This window comes from Aethalodelphis obliquidens, unplaced genomic scaffold (assembly GCF_003676395.1).
Source record: "Aethalodelphis obliquidens isolate GAN/ISIS:26980383/991018 unplaced genomic scaffold, ASM367639v1 scaffold99, whole genome shotgun sequence".
Lineage (NCBI taxonomy): Eukaryota > Metazoa > Chordata > Mammalia > Artiodactyla > Delphinidae > Aethalodelphis > Aethalodelphis obliquidens.
In genome coordinates, this window is record NW_020838043.1 from 967,195 (window position 1) to 984,574 (window position 17,380).

Here is a 17,380-nt window from a genome sequence, read left to right on the forward strand (position 1 = left end):
ACATATATTTCCTAAACCTAACTAAAAATAAATCATTTTTAAGTCTATCTCTTTTAACATGTGTGCATTTTATCATGATACTCATTTTTTTTGTCCAATATATTATTTAAGTGGTTTCATACTACATTCAACCGTAGTGAATTTCAATAAAAGCAGGAGAGCTCATCCAGCATAGACAGTTGAGAAGACTTTAGTGAATTTGACTATTTTCTTATTACAGGAAACAATCGTATTGTATCTTAAGAGAAATATTTTAACAGCTCCTAAAGTCGGGCAGAAAAGGGAATCAAGTTTGGACCCGTCCAAGTACCTACAATAATACGATAGAAGCATTCACCACCACCATCTCACACTACCTCAGTCTGTACTTCTAATAGCAAAGCTTTCTCACTAGAAGTATTAGCACTGGACTCTCAAATTGCCAGGTGTGAAAATCACTTACTTTTTTTTTTGAAGTGTTAATTATTTTAGGCTGGTCAAGGTTAAAATGGCCTCATATTATTTCTAATTTCAGCTCTAAGCTCAGAGATGTGTTTGCATCTGATCAACCAAAATGAGAATTTGTTTTGCTTATATCCAACAGAATAAAATGATAAATTAGCAATAAGTTTGTCCTTTTCCAAAAAGAAATATGTTCTAAATTTATATATTATAAACTATATAATAAATCATATCCACATAATACACATTTCATATTTACATTATGCACCATTTAATGGAAGAAAAACTTCATGAGGGTTTATTCAAATGACGTATAATACACCAAGAATGTCAATTTATATGTATGAATTCTGTATAAAGTGTAAGCGGTCACCTTAGCAGAAACATAACAAGTCCCTATAATTCAAAAATTAATTCTAAAGACACCTTATAACGTGATGAAATTCATATAACTTAGTCATATTCATTCATATAATTTACTTTTCTCTTCTCTAATACAAAGTCATCTGGTAGTCTTCATTTAACTTCATGCTAAAACGTTCCAAGTTTAGAATCTTTACCAATAAAATAAACAGGCAAGAAATAACAGTTTTTTTAAATTTCAGGTTAGAGGGAAAACACTTATCACACAGTAATAAAACCCAAGCAAATGGCGAGCTGGTGACTATATGAATGCCTATCATTAAGATATTATTCAAATTCCTCCATGGCACTTAAACTGTAGTTTAAAACCCAATAAACAAGAAACCATAAGAACAGGACCAAACTCTACTATGAAATGAGGCATTATAATAAACTAAATATTTAGGGCTGAATAGACTTTAAGACAATGAACAGAGTAGCACACACTTCATCTAAATGACACCATTTAAACAGTGCTATAATATAATGTTACTTAAGACTAACCAGTGTGGTGCATTATGTGATTCCAAGCATTCTGAAAAAAAGTAGTAACAAGTAACAACATCCCCACCAGCTTGGAGCCTACAGAATCAATTACTTTGGCCATATCTTTCCAAATGATTTAGTAATGCCTTTTAACATTACAAACATAAATCTACCACAGTACTGGAATTCTGATGCATTTTGGTGCTTCTAGGGCTGCCTAAAAATGAGAAGGCATCCACGCGAAATTCATTATACAGTTATTAAACAATAGCACAAAATCTCAGTGCCTAAAAATGTGAAATAATTCTCTACCATTTAGCTGTCTGCCTTACACTATATTCTAGATTTTTACTTCCAGGATTTTTATTGCACTTTGGGAAATCAGAGGTAAAACATGGTTTTAAAAAAACAGTATGTCAAATCATTACACTGTACACCTTAAATTTATACAGTGCTATATGTCAATTATATCTCAATAAAACTGGAAGGAAAAAAACTGTGACTGTGCTTAAATTCAAATAAAAATAGCATTTTTACAACCATACTGAAATTTAATCCTTTTACACAGGTTAACAAAATATATCACAGAAAAAACCTAAACAAAAACAAAACTTTTGCAAGTGGAGCAATGCAAATTTATTTCAGGAACTCAAATTATAAAAGGTCACCTCTGAGTCAATTTACCACACTAAAGGAACAAAGTTGTTAAAATACAGATATGCTCCACTGAGCCATTTATCCACTCTATAGTATAAAACTTGAAATAAATCCTAAAGCCAAGGTTTAAAATCATTTTAAGAGTCAAGATCCTAAGTGTTTTGCTATCTCTGTAAGAGGTGCTCTTCCTTCCCAAAACACAGTTTAATTGAAAAGTTGACTATATTTAAGGTTTTTGTCCTCACCAGCTCTTCAGTTCAAAATACTATTATCAACGTGAATATGGTCTATATCTTGTCTGATCTGAGCAATGTGATCCAGAAAGTGGGGTTGGGGAAGGTGGACCCTATGCTGGTGAAGGAGGTGAAAGTCCTTTCGACAGAGGTCACATACCAGGATTTGTTCCATCCCGTTGTATAAACGGAGGGCTCAGAATTTCTTGTTCTTCGGTGAACTGGGATAAAGAGTTAGGATTATGACGGTCAGAAGGGAATTCACTTACAGGTGGACCACCATTATGAGACAGAGGAGATTCCGGCAGAGAAGGATTTATATAGGGTGGCACCAGGGCAATAATACATCCAGGGGAAGAAGGTACTGGTGATGGATCAGAAGTCATGGGTGGAGGTGGCACTTGACTACAAACCAACTGAGGAGTACCTGAATCCTGGAGAGAATATGACATTGGATGGCTTACTGGTGGTGGAGTAGATGGGGGTAGTGCATGTGCCTCTGGAGGCATAATATAAGGGGGCAATACCACTGGCTGACTTTGATATTCAAGATGCTGGTGAGCCGGTGCTGGGGCAGGAGGTGATAGTTCTTTGGCACCAGAATTTGAGTCACCCTGAATAGGGGTGATTACTAAATTGCTGTTTTCCCTTGTTGAAATACTAACGACTTCCTGATGGAGCAAAGGAGGTGGGGTGGCGACAATTCTGCTGGAAGAGCATAAAGATCCTTGCGTGGCTGGTTACTGCGCTTGTGTGATACACACTGCACAGGAGATGGTGACATAATGCTGCGCAACTCTGGTGGAATATGGCTCATATGGTCCTGGTCTAGCAGCATTTCAGGGATTTCAGTTGTTGGTGAAGCAATACGAGGGTGAACTTTTTTTTTTTTTTTTTTTTTTTTGTGGTACGCGGGCCTCTCACTGCCGCGGCCTCTCCCGCCGCGGAGCACAGGCGCCAGACGCGCAGGCTCAGCAGCCATGGCTCACAGGCCCAGCCGCCCCGCAGCACGCGGGATCCTCCCGGACCGGGGCACGAACCCGCGCCCCCTGAATCGGCAGGCGGGACTCTCAACCACTGCGCCACCAGGGAAGCCCGAGGGTGAACTTTTTTAAGCGGAGCACAGTTAACAAGTTATTTAGCTCTCTTATGGTGGTAGTTGATACGAGCTTCTAACTCTCTTTGAGACAAATAAGTTTTCCTGCACTCTTGGCCAGCGCTACACATGAAGACAGAACCTCGTGTATGCTCCACAATTCGCAGCACAGGAATACTACAGCCTGGTCATATCTTACCTCCTTTTCTTTCATATAAATTAGCACAGTCATAGCAAAAAAGCATACTTGCACGGAATTATACGCCCATAGATTTTAAAAGGCAAATCACAAATTTGTCACAGAAATGAACTGGTAAATCAAACTTTTCACCTATGATGTTTATCTTAAAGTCCTCCCAAACGCATTTAGGAAATGTTTTCTTTCTTCCCAATAGCTCACCCCCTTTACAGTCATACCGCCCTCCTCCATTACGTTCAAATTCTTTTCCACCAGCAGGCGACCCATTCATAGTCCTTGGAATATGAGACACAGATTGCTTTTACTCACCTGCTTAGAAATGAGCTTTAAAGGAATTCGTCTTCGAACCTCAAGGCCACCGGATGATCCAGAGCTCCGAGCGCGTGGTGGCCCACAGTCAGCGTCAGCAGGATTCGTGTTTGGCTATTCGGCTAGGAAGGAACCCGGGCGCGGAAATCAGAGTCCGCATGCGCGGCACGAGCTTGCCCGAGCTTGCCCGAGCTTGCCCGAGATTCCCCGAGCCCAGGAGGCGAGAGTTAGGTCAGATTAGATCAGATCCCAACCCCGTCTCTGTAGCTTTGACTTCCGAGGGGTTTCTTCTCCTTTTCCCTACCCGACCTCACTACTCGGGCGAGGGAGTCAGACATAGTTTGGACAAGGGGGAAAGAGCTTCACTGTTGAGGTTGCTAAGGCTGCTCTTTATGTGCCATGAAAGTGGCCTTTAACTGTGGAAAAAGAGACTGATGGGAATGGGGAAGGGGAGCGCAGCAGCCGCCAAAAGAATACGTTCCCAGCTTATTAGAGCGCTGCCTTCTGGGGCAGCTTTATTTTTATCCCACTGCATTTTTGTAACCTGCCTTAAATTGCTCAGGTGCGTGCGTGTGTGTGTGTGTGTGTGTGTACATATATGTATGTAGTCAGGCATACACACACCTCTAAGATTTCGTCATGATATAATGAATGTAAAATCAACTTTGGAGGAAGGGAGCACTGTATGTATCTATCAAGGAAAAATCATGTAAAAAGTAGTGAACATGGTAATCTGACAGTGCTAGACATTTGCTGTTCATGCTTAGAGAATGATTTTGGGTATTTAAGCCAAATTTCCCCAGGTCTCACCTTCCCGCAAGTAGAAACTGGACCAGAAAAATAGCAACAAACGGTATTTACTTGGCTCCACCCCACCCATAATTGTGGCTCCTCTGCACCTGACGGCGGGGGGAGGTCTCTCCCGAATGTGTACACATTCACCCTTTTGGCTATGTTGACCGTCAAGTCTCCCCAGAAAACACTAAACAAGAAACACTGATCAAAGCTTTTTAGACTTACTGCAACATAGGAGAATACTACCTTAACAGAGTCTAAATAGTGTCTCAGAAGAGGGATGGCAGGATATTAGGGGCTGGGCTGGGTGATTTTAGGGCAGGTCTTGCAAGGAGAATTACGCAGATTTTATAACATGACACCTAAAGACTGGCAGGCACAGGGAATTGAGAATATTGACATGAGTATTAATGGGGAATATGTTATTCTTGTTAAGTAAACTCTTTTTTTAACATCTTTATTGGAGTATAATTGCTTTACAATGGTGTGTTAGTTTCTGCTTTATAAGAAAGTGAATCTGTTATACATATACATATGTTCCCATATCTCTTCCCTCTTGCATCTCCCTCCCTCCCACCCTCCCTATCCCACTCCTCTAGGTAGTCACAAAGCACCGAGCTGCTCTCCCTGTGCTATGCAGCTGCTTCCCACTAGCTATCTATTTTACGTTTGGTAGTGTATATATGTCCATGCCACACTCTCACTTTGTCCCAGCTTACCCTTCCCCCTCCCCATATCCTCAAGTCCATGCTCTAGTAGGTCTGTGTCTTTATTCCCATCTTACCCCTAGGTTCTTCATGGCCTTTTTTTTTCCCTTAGATTCCATATATATGCGTTAGCATACGGTATTTGTTTTTCTCTTTCTGACTTACTTCACTCTGTATGACAGACTCTAGGTCCATCCACAGCCATAAAAAGAAACTCTTTTGGTTGGCTCACAAAAAAAGTAAACTCTTTTGGTTGGCTCACAATGTTATCTTTCAGGAAAAAGTACTTCCTGCAACAAGTAGGTAAGTTTGCTTATTCCCAGAAGTTTTTAACATAACAGAAAACTATCCCCAGTTCAATTATCGTTTTACATGGTGACAGGGAACTATGTTGGTTTCCTTTTCCCTGGCTTGTTGGGGTGTTGCTTCTTGGCTACACCAATGGTGAAAATACAACAATGCCCAGATACCCACCAAAGGTACCAGTGCTCACTAATGCCCAAAGTTAGTGCTGCGCCAGCAAGGAAACAAGGAAACATTGAAGGTGCTGTGTAGTCTAAGAAGATAAATGGACTTCCTTGCCCTCTTTTCTTTCTCTCTATTACATGGGCTACAAAGCACTTCAGATTAACACTTGCCAATGTGTTAAAGAGATTTTCCTGAAATTGCTGTTAGTTTTTACTTGCTCTTAATTATTACTCCCCTAGTAAGGACAGAGGCAGTGCTAGCTCATGGTAGCTAGTTTAAATTTGAATATACAATGCCACTCACCTCTGACACTCTCCCCTAGTTCTGGAAATGTTTCAGTATTCCAGCAATGCTGTCTTCTCTTAGGATTCATTCACTCCCAGGAGGCAACTTCATTCCTCATGCAAATAAATTTCTTATGGGCCCATCTCCTGGAGTCTCCTAACCTGCCTAAACTCTAAAGACAACACGCTTTATTCTCTCAAACTAAGCCTCCCATTACATGTTGATTTAAATTTTAGGTAATTTGAAATTTTGTTGGCTTTTAAAAAAAGCAGTACATTTTAATAAGTCAAAGTGGTTCTTATTTACTAAGCCATGGATGTTCTGCCCCTATTGTAAGCAATAAACCAAAATTCTAAGTAAAACCTAAAATTTAGAGCATGAAGGCATATGCAAATGTTCCTGTTTTACAATTACAATGACTTGTTTGCAGGCTCTTTAAGAAGGTTGTGTGTCGGGGTGTGGGTTAGTGGTATGCATATAATTCAAAAACAATAAATATAAAGGGGTAAAAGTCTGTCAAATAAAATATCCAAATCTTATTTTCCCTTCTTCCCTGGAACTAGTGTTCTTCTGTCTAAACTGTGACATTCTCATATGACAGAATGCTGTCCTTACACATAACCCTGGGTGAAAAAAAGCCAGCTCTCTTTCCTAGTTGGCTAAATTTACTTTTGTTGCTCATTAGGTCAACTTCAAAGTGATGAACGAAAGCAGCTCCTGGGTGGAGGTTGTCTAGAAGTTAACAGGACTCAAAAGCTGAGCTTAGAATTTATTTCTAAAATAATTTGAAGTTGACCTAATGAGCAACAACCCTCAGAAGTGGGTTCCGACAGCTCTGCTTGGAGTATTTGCTTGTTTATAGCTGAGAAGCCTGACCTGAATGCCCTTAATAAATATTTTTTGGTGAAATTGTTGATAAGATAAAGGGTATTGACCCTCCATTTATCCACATCAGATATGAGAAGCTAACTTTGCCACACTAGAAAAGCTGCCTTTACAAATTGATCCTTATTTAGTGCCCTTAAACAAAAAGTTAAATGGGCTTCCATTCAGCCACCTCCTTCAGGGCATAGAGACTCTGTCCTTCAATCTCACTGCTCTTAAAAGTTGCTAGACTTAAATTCGATTGACAAAAGAGAGATTCAGTGTCTGTCTGCCTGTAACAATGATTGGATATAAAAAGGTTTGAGTTTGGAGATTTAAGAGAAATTGGACCTTTTGAAATTGCTTGGATTCATGGAGTCTTGTTAGAATTCGGCTACCTCAAAAAAATCTAAATGAGGGTGACAATGAAGAATTATGGACTGCACAATGAAGAAGTATCAACGTGCACAATTAATGCTAGGAAACAGGTTGAGACATCTCCGCTTAAGCCACATGCCATCTGGCCCAGAAGCAGTCATTCTACCAGAATGACACCAAAGGTCAGCAGGGGCTCCTGGATTTCATTTCTCCTTTAAGGGAATCTGATCTGTCATTCCTCTGGCTCCTGTGGGCTTTAAATTCACATAATCAACATATCACTGCCAGAGACTTAGTAAGAGCTGAGGCAGTTTAAAGGTGAGTGGAGAATGATCATGTTCCCAAGCCAGATGCCTTCAGTTCTGCAAAGAAATAAAAAGTCCATCTCAGGTTCCAAAAAGTAAGGCAAACTGCCCTGTGTGAAAAAGACTTCAGCTCTTTTCCCATGTGTGCCGGTAGCTATATTTTACACCCTGGGAGGGCCAGCCATTTGCAAAAGTTTAGAGCAGTGTTTCTCAAAATGTGGTCCACAGACCCCTAGGGATTCCCAAGGCCCTTTCTGAGGGTCCTGGAGGTCAAAACTATTTCCATAATAATACTAAGATGTTATTTGCTTTTCCACTGTTTGACATTTGTCATGATGATGCAAAAGCAATGGGGGATAAAACTGCTGGCTTCTTAGCACGAAACAAGGCAGTGGTATCAAACTATCCTAGTAGTCACTGTATTTTTTACTGCCACACAGTAAAGAGAAAATGCTAGTTTCACTTAAGAATGTATGTGATGAAGCTCTAAAAAATATTAACTTTATTAAATCTCAACCCTTGAGTACACATCTTTTTCACATTTTGTGTGACAAAATGGAAAGAAAGTACACCGAAGTACTTTGGGGGCATACCAAAGTACAGTGGCTATCTCAAGGAAAAGATTTATGTCATCATCTGAGTTGGAAGGTAAACTATCGGCTTTTTTGTGTGGAACATTATTTTCATGTGAAAGAACAAGTGACAAACTATGACTATTCAAACTTGGGTATGTGGCGGACATTTTCTCAAAACTGAACAGACTTAGCCTGTCAATTCAAGAAAAACAACTGACAGTATTTGTTGCCAATTATAAAATTCAAGCTTTTGAATGAAAATTAGAATTTTGAAAATCTTGTATCTGCCACGATCCTGGCAGCTTCCCAGTACTAAAGACTTATCTGATGAGATCAGTGGTAATTAATAATGAATGTAATTTTTTGAAACTGTATAATGAAATGTGTCAACACTTGGAAGTTCTGCATAACTCAGTGAACCAATATTTTCCAAATGACCAATGGTTGATGTTACAAAATCATACATAATTAAAAGACCCATTTAAAATCAAGACAGGAGTAGATGTTAGTGTAACAGAGTATGAAAACTTCATGGCTGTTTCAGATTCCATATTGCAACTAACCTTTAAGAAACTACCATTTGTAGGGACTTCCCTGGTGGCACAGTAGTTAAGAATCCTCCTGCCAATGCAGGGGACACGGGTTCGAGCCCTGGTCCAGGAAGATCCCATATGCCGCAGAGCAACTACTACTGAGAGCCACAACTACTGAGTCTGCGCTCTAGAGCCTGCAAGCTACAACTACTGAAGCCCGCACACCTAGAGCCTGTGTTCCACAACAAGAGAAGCCACCGCAATGAGAAGCCCGCACACCACAATGAAGAGTAGCCCCCGCTCGCCACAACTAGAGAAAGCCCGCGCACAGCAACGAAGACCCAATGCAACCAAGATAAATAAATAAATTTATAAAAAGAAAAGAAACTACCATTTGTTGAGTTTGGTTTCATTTCAAAGAATATTCACAATTATCTGAAAGGCTATTCTAATACTCCTCCCTTTTCCAACAATACATCTGTATGAACCTAGATTTTCTTCTTTAATTTCACCAAAACCAAATATCACAAAAATTGAACTCAGAAGCAGATGTAAGAATACAGCTGCCTTCTATTAAACTAGATATTAAAGAGATTTGTAAAAATTTAAAACAATGCCACTCTTCTCAGTGACTTTTTTTTCTTTTGGAAAATATATTTTTCATAAGAATGTATAATTTATATTAGTGTGTAATGGCTTATTATTATTTTTAAATAAAATAATAAATATTTTAAGTTTCTCGATATTCCACATAAACAAAGGCTCTTTGAGGTCCTCAATAATATTTAAGAGGGGAAGGGAGTCCTGAGAGTAAAATGTTTAAGAACTGCTTCTCTAGGTGATCTTTAATGCTCTTTCACCTTTCCTCTGAGAGACACTGCCTTCCCCACATTCACTCCCCCAAACTCAGTCCCATCCAAATCAAATTGCCCAGAAGGTCCCAGAACTTCCTCACCTTCAAAATTAACTGACGGTGACAAGGAGAAGGGAAAGAATGATCAGGATCACTTAAACTCCAAGCATTGTGCCATGCACCTAATATATGGTATCTCGTCTAATCCTCACAACAGCCCTGTGAGATAATAATGATGACGTAACCAAATAATGGGGCAGCAGGGCACAGGGGAGCCGATCTTACTGTTAGGGTCAGCAAAACCACCTTTTCACTAAGAATCATCTATAGACCAAATAAATAAAAACATCTTACAAATACCACACTACTTATTTTCAAATACATGTGGGTGTTACTATACCCAAAATTCCATGGTAAAGCATCACCAAATGCACAAAAGCTTTGATCATTGTTTTTTTAAAAATTTCAATGAATCAGGACATCAATGTGGGAGATAAAAAATTTTTTGACAATGAAAAGGGAACAAAGTGATCCTCGCCTTTGAAAAATACTGAGAATCACTGCATTGTAGCACTATAACTACACTGAATCCACAGCAAAATCCCAACCTTCAGGACAATGCTAAGCTGTTTAGAGTGATATCCTTACCACTAAAAGCCCACTTTTGCCATCAAAGTATTTAAAACTCTAGACAGGGAAGTCAATACACACATATGAAAGGCCAGCTAACAGCCTGGTACCATACAGGGTTGGATGAGGGAAATGGACACGAAGTGCTATAAGAATTCTGGGGACGTAGAGAACTTCTGGCCAAGATGATCTTGGATGAACTAAGACTAGATCTGCATCCTTAAAGATAGAATTTAAATGGGCATAGAAGACAGTGACTAGGGAACCACATGGACAAAGACAGATGTGGAAAGCAGATGTGTTCAAGGGCAATATGCTTGACTCAATCGAGGGCTCACATACGGAAGAGATGGGAGATACAGTTGGGAAAGGGCGTTTAGGACCAAATGTTGAAGGGTCTGGATGGAATACTGAGGAGTATAAACTTATCCCTCGAGGCAATTCAAAATCATCAAATAAAGATATAAAAGAAAGGGAACAGAGCATAGTGTAGGTTGGCAAACTGGGACAGGAGTCAGACAGTCCTATGAGGAAGCAATTCACAGTTCAGGACTGAGGTTGTTCAGGTCTGAGTGGGAAATAGAGACCAAAAGAAACAAGTATGTGGGAGACGCCGAAAGGCCAGAGTTTGGCGACTAACTTAATGGGACTAACTGGCAATGGAGAGGAGGCAAAGGGAAATGACTCCAAGTTTTCAAGCCCAAAAGACTATCGCATGATCCAATTAGGAAGGAACCATTTGGCATGGACCACATCTGCTTCGTCAACATCCTCGTAAGTTTGGCCCTGGTCCACCAGAGGGTCTGAGGCCTATGTTTAGTGACATGGAGGAATTTTGTCTTGGTCTGAAAAGGTAATCAGAACAGTATCCTGAACTCACTACTGATCAATTCTTCAATCGTTTGGGAGATATCCTCCCCTCCCCACCCCATGACAGTTAAGACTTGAATTTTAAGGCTGCAGCTACCCACTCACTACCCCAGCCCACGTCCAGGCTGCTCCCCTCACTGAGCAATCCTGCTGGATTTTCCCTGGGTTTTTGGATCAGCAATACCTTTGGACTTGGCTTTGTTTTTTGAGGATGCTACCTCGGATTGGGGGCCTTGATTTTGTACTGACATCTGGGTTTTCTGATCCATGACTCAATTGTACTCCACAGCTGCGGGTAAGAGGCACCTGCCTTGACTTTCTCTGTTGCTCCCCCGGACTCTGTTTAACTCTACCTTTTCCCCATCGATTGGAGAGCAAGGTCAACTGGGCTTTTTGCATAGCAGGAGGTCCAGTTCTGAAAAGTGCTTGGCAATAGTGAAAAGGAAAGGGATCGAAGAAATAACAAGAAGGAGAAAGACAAGAAAAAGCTAAAGATGAACATTTTCAGTCTGGAGAAGGGGAAGGAGGTTGGCCTGATGATGAGCTAATTGTCTTCAGGTACAGAAAGGGCTCTCTCTGTTGGAGAAAGGAAGCCTGGCTGTCCTCCCATCCAGCCAAGGGCAGACCAAGGGCTTAGTTACAGCGCAGGGGATTTACAGAAGATAAAAACATTTCTTGGACAAATACAGAAATGGGTTTCAGAGGGGTTTTGTGTAATTACCTTTGCAGGAGATGGCTAAGAATAGCATAGCTCCTCTGGCAGCCGGAAGGTGAAGAGGTGTTATGTGGACAAGCAGAAGGTGAACTTGGGGCTTTTCTTGCCACCCCTTCCATAACTCTCCCTCTTCCTTTACTGCAGGAATAGAAATTTCTGCACTCTGTCAGGCACCCTTGGAAGAGCTCTGAACCTTTCTCCAGAGGAAAAGCACTTGGCCAATTCCTGATATTTTTAGAATAAAATCAGCAAGTAAAGCTGTTGTCCCAGTGGTCACCAGAGCACTGTAGTGGTGATGATTCCAAAAGCCATACAGGCAATTTCTGACGAAATGATATCAAAGGCAGACTAAAAATTGTTTCTTTAACCGAAGGGTTGCATGACTGGTTTTTAATTAGAATGGATTAATACAGTGTTCCCGTTTATAAAAACCAAAATTGAAAGGAAGGAATTGCAATGAGGTAATTAAAGTAAGGAAAATAGCCTCCAGATCCTCTCCCACCCAAATATTATGCTTAAAAAGACAGAGAAAATTAAATAAAACTTTGTTATTCTTTATATACCTAGATAATCTCTGTATCTAATATCTCAAGGGTATTACATAGTTGTATAAGTTCCTAGTGTGTATATATGTTTGTGTGTATATATACATGTGTACGTTTATTCATATGTGTATACATATTTTTGTACCTATATAATCATATAAACACATGCACAAATTGTTTTTTGTTTACAATAGTATATGACAATATATATAGGTACCGCTTCTTTTCTATTTCCAGAAGGGCATTAACACAGGGCTTCTCAGATAAATTACCATTTCCCTTTCGACTGGCTTATTTGGCAAAATCAAGAAGTTTGTGTGCTAGTGCACAAGATGACCTACCTGATCCTCCACTGAAAAAATACGAAATGTTTCATTGAGCCTTCATTCTAAGAAGCAATGGTAAGTAGCTGGTAAGCTTTCTCTTCCTTGTCACGGCAACATCCTTTGACCTATGTAACTGTAGGAAGGTGTTAAAGGGGGAAAAAAGACAGGAGGAAGGCTGTATGTGTTTCACCATTTACTGAATGAAAGGTTTTACCTTTTTATGTATGTAGCACCACGCCTACATATCAACTCCAAACCCATCAATTTACCAAGTCCCGTCAGAACAATTCTGTCTCAAGAGCTCTCATATCTATCCCTACGTCTCCATCCCATGCCACCAGCATGTCATATCTCCCTTCGATTACTGCAGTGGCCTCGTAACTGGTCCCCCAGGCTTCAGTCTTATCCCTCTCCGAGTGTTCTCCACACCATCACCAGCTTACTCTTCATTAACCAGAAATCTATTTGTGTCAATGGTTTGATTTAAATTGTTCAGTGGCTCCCAGACGCCTACAGGATCAAGTCCAGACTCAGCAGCATAGTCCTTCAAGGCCTTTCTCCATCTGGCCTCTGCCAAACTATCTTGCCTAACACCAACCCCTCCTCAGCCACTCTTCAAGCTCCAGCTCTAATAAGCCATTTCCAGCCCCTCCCAACAGGTTTTTTCCCCCTCATCTTGTTTTCCAGAAGCCTGGCCTTTCTGCCTGGAACTCTCTGCTCTCTGTTAGCTCCCCTGGCTGTCTCCAATGGATGCTACAAAACTCAGGTCCAGCTTCATCTCTTCCAAGAGACCCCCACACCCAGTCTTGTCTCTTATGTATATTCCTATGACAACTGCAGGATTGCCCAAGAGTACCAGCAAAGCAAGAACTCAAAAAACGAGCAGAGAAAAGATTTTGGAAAGAATCTGATATTCATTATTTCCCTCAAAAAGCATCAAAGTAGTTATGGGGAAAAAAATCAGAACTTACATGGACTTCCTTGTATTTATTTTACTGTTATTTAAAACACTTTATAGTGAAATATACATATATAAAAGTGTACAAATGGTTAACGTAAATAGCTTCCAGATCAAGAAACCTAATATTACCAGTAGCTCAAGAGCCCCCTTGTGGGACCTTCCAGTCACTAACACTGAAAGGGCAACCATTCCCCTGACTTCTAATAGCACAGATTAGTTTTACATATTTTTGTTTCATATAAATAGAATCATAAAATTCAGCTTCTTTCATTCAATATCATGCTTGTGATAAACATATGTATGTAGCTGTAGTTTCACTGTTATTGTAGACTAATATTCAAGTATTTACTCTACTCTACTGTTGATGGGCATCTCAGTAGTTTCCAGTTTTGAACTACTACAAATATTGGCGCTTCTATGAACATCTTCTACAATGTCTTCTGATTAACATATGTGTGAATTTCTGTTGGGTAAACATTAGGTTGAACAATATGAAATTGCCAATATTCAACCATTTTCGACCTACTAAGATGGCAACTTATTACTACCTAGAAGTGGAATTGCTGGGTCATCGGTTACACGCATATTTACCTTTAGAAGATTCTGGCCTAACAGTTTTCTACAGTGGCCATACCGATTTATAATCTCATCAGCATTATATGAGAGTTCTGTTTGTCTAAATCCATTTTTATTTTAGCCATTCTGCAGGGAGGGGTATACAAATGAGTCACATTATGGTTTCAATGAGTAGTGAAGTTTAAGCACTTTTTCATATATTTGTTGGCAATTCAGATATCCTCTTCTGTGAACAAGTTCAAGTCATCTGACCAATTTCCTATTGAGTTGTCTGCCTTATTAATTTATTATTATTTAGATTTCACAGCTGAGGACATTGTAATTCTTTCATTGCTTAGCTCTAGAAATGTTTTTATCCAGTCCTATGCCCAAAGAACCCTGCATTCAACTCTGTTCTATGATATACTACACTGCTGAAATTGTTATTTACATATCTACTTTTCCTTATGAATTGTTAAGTAATTTTTAAATCACTAAATAATTAGCAGTTAGAGCTCTTATTCATCATTGTATTCCAAGCCCTAGAATAATATCTAGCAAGTGGTTCAATAAATATTTGTTCAGTTAACTGATATGCATTTAACATAGTATTCTTCCTAAATTTGTATTAACTATCTTTATACTCCTTTGTCTAAAGCTTATTCCAACAAGGCAAACCGTGTAAAGTAGAGCACTCTGCCCTTTCTCCACTACTTGACAAAAGAACACTATTGCTGTATGCCTGAAACACAACACTGTAAATCAACTATACTCCAATAAAAAATTTTTTAAATAAAATTTTTTAAAAGTTTCTAGCATTGAAAAAAGAATACTAGTTGCAAAAGTACAAAACAATGATCAGAGCATAGAAATAGAACTTTTCTGTTTCAATTAATGACTAAAAATAATAAGCAATAAAAATCTCATATAATTGAAAAGAAAAAAACAAGATCTTAATAGCTTAAAGGGCAAAAGGCATTGATGTGCAAGTAATTTACATCAAGAGAAGTAAAAACCAAAAAGCTAATTACTAAAATTAAACAACCAGTCACACTTTTATATATTTAATAGATGTAAAGTATTAGTAAAGTTGAAATTAATAACATGTAGAACTTATCAGGTTTTACTAAATGTGGCACCTTCTTATACTGTTCTTCATTATGCTTGTTATTACAGTTTTTGGCTTACACATCTACTTCCTCCAGTATACCATAACTTTCTTATGGACAGGACCCTTTCCTGCTCCAGTTCCGTTGTAAAATGAAGTATGTACCCTCATATATACAACCGTGCTAAAAAGCAATTATGTCAGTATATTTCAAAAGCTTAAACATGCCCCCTTTGGTCAAGTAAATTCACTCTCAAGTATTTATTCTAAAGGAAACAATCAAGAGGAAAGAAAAAAACTCTACACATTAAGACACTTATCTCTGTATTGTTTACAATAGTTACAAATGAAATCAATAATAAACTTCTAACAATAAAGAAATGATTGAATAAAATGTCACAGAAACGCTAAAGAATATTATGCTGCCATTAAAATGGAAGATTATTAAATACCATGGATGCATGCCAATACTATTAAATGAAAAAATATCATGCAAAATCATATAATGCTCTAAGATTATACCATATAATCGTGCATGGATCCAGGGAGCAACATAGAAAACGACAAATGAAAAAGAAATACTTGGAAAGTTTAAGGTTCCGGACCATAAAAGAGTTTCTTTTTTAAATGTCGTTACTGTGCATTCGTTCATTACCTCCCCAGCTACTCTCCTAGACACAGTCAGTATGATCTCTCACCTGGATGAGTGCCACAGCCTCTGACTGGTCTTCCTACTTCTTCCCTTGTTCACCCACAGTCTACTCTCAACACAGCCAGAATCGTCCTGGAAATCAGGAGGCAGATCTTGTCACTTTTCCGCTCAAAAGTCTCCAATGTCTTCCCATCTCACAGAGTGAAAACAAGAATTCTTACAATGGTCTACATGACCGTCAACTATCGGAATGCCACTTTGCATTCTCACATGACCTTGTCCCGCACTCTTCCTTGCCTCACTAGCCTCCTTGCTCTTCCTCAACATCCTAGGGACACTCCTACCTGAATACTGGAAAGTTTTATTTTATGCAGAAGCCAATCCTAGGTTTTTTTCCGTTATTTTAATAAAACAAGCATGCGTAAGCATTTGGTATTTCCCATTTCTCCTAAAGCCATATAACTTAGTCTTTGGACAATTCAGTTGGAAGGAAGGTATCTCTGTCTACCTTCCAGAGTTGCCTGTGAATGCGTCTAGGAGAATGCTAGGGTGGATTTGTCATGAATGCTCCAGAAGAAATTTTTACTTATCAACAGGGGCCAAGAAAGATGAGGAGGGGAGGGAAAAGAACACTGGTAACTGTGGTTAGATCTAGGGAGGTGTAAGCTAGGTGAGGGGACGGACTCTAAAGTAAAGGGCCCTAACTTCAACAGGCTTATACGAAAGACACGCAAAACTATTTCAGGCAAAGCTGTAAAGTCTCTGAGACTGAGAAGAGAGGAAAAAGCTTAGTAAATTGGAGAAACAAAAAGAAGACCTGTGTAACTAGGAAAAAATGCAACGGAGACATGGCAATGGAAAAGTGGAGAGCCAGGTTATGCAGGGCCTTTAGGTCAGGGTAAGTTGTTGGGATTTATTGTAACTGCAATGGAAAGATCACTGAAGGGTTTTAAAACATTGGAATGACAATTCTGTTATTATGATATTGCTTGTGAACTCTGGGGTTAAAGTCACCAAAGTCCTGGATTCATCAAAATCCAGTATGACAGCTAGCATTCTGCCTCATGTATTGTAGGCAGATCTTAAATGACAGTCGATTTTTCTTCTTATTCTATAGCAAATATTACTTCGTACATATCACCAACATACCTAGGTGAGGGAGTACCTTCGTTATTACTCGTGTTTGTAGTTTTAACATGCTGAATGCTTTAAGATGGTTTTTATTCAATGCTTACAATAAAATTGAGGCACTCAGCTTTCAGTTCCTAAAGAACCATTTATGCTTTAAAAGGCTTTTGATTGATTTCCTCCCAACAAGCTATGTGCACTAACTCAAACTCAATCTGCGCCGGAGCCTGTTGTGTGTGTGCAGATGAGAGTTGAAATGTGAATCTCCAAGGACTGTGCTTGGCCCTTGTTGATAAGTAAAAAT

The 17,380-nt window shown here is 39.3% G+C and overlaps 1 protein-coding gene across 1 annotated transcript; it reads right to left on the reverse strand.

Annotated features, from left to right (window-relative positions):
- Positions 1-3,353: 3,353 nt before the first annotated feature.
- Positions 3,354-11,355, reverse strand: CBLL2 (Cbl proto-oncogene like 2). The gene is given in 5 exon segments (XM_027096161.1): positions 3,354-3,557; positions 3,559-3,606; positions 3,609-3,806; positions 3,809-3,887; positions 11,225-11,355. Coding segments are annotated over 5 exon segments (660 nt in total).
- Between the last annotated feature and the right edge of the window lie 6,025 nt (positions 11,356-17,380).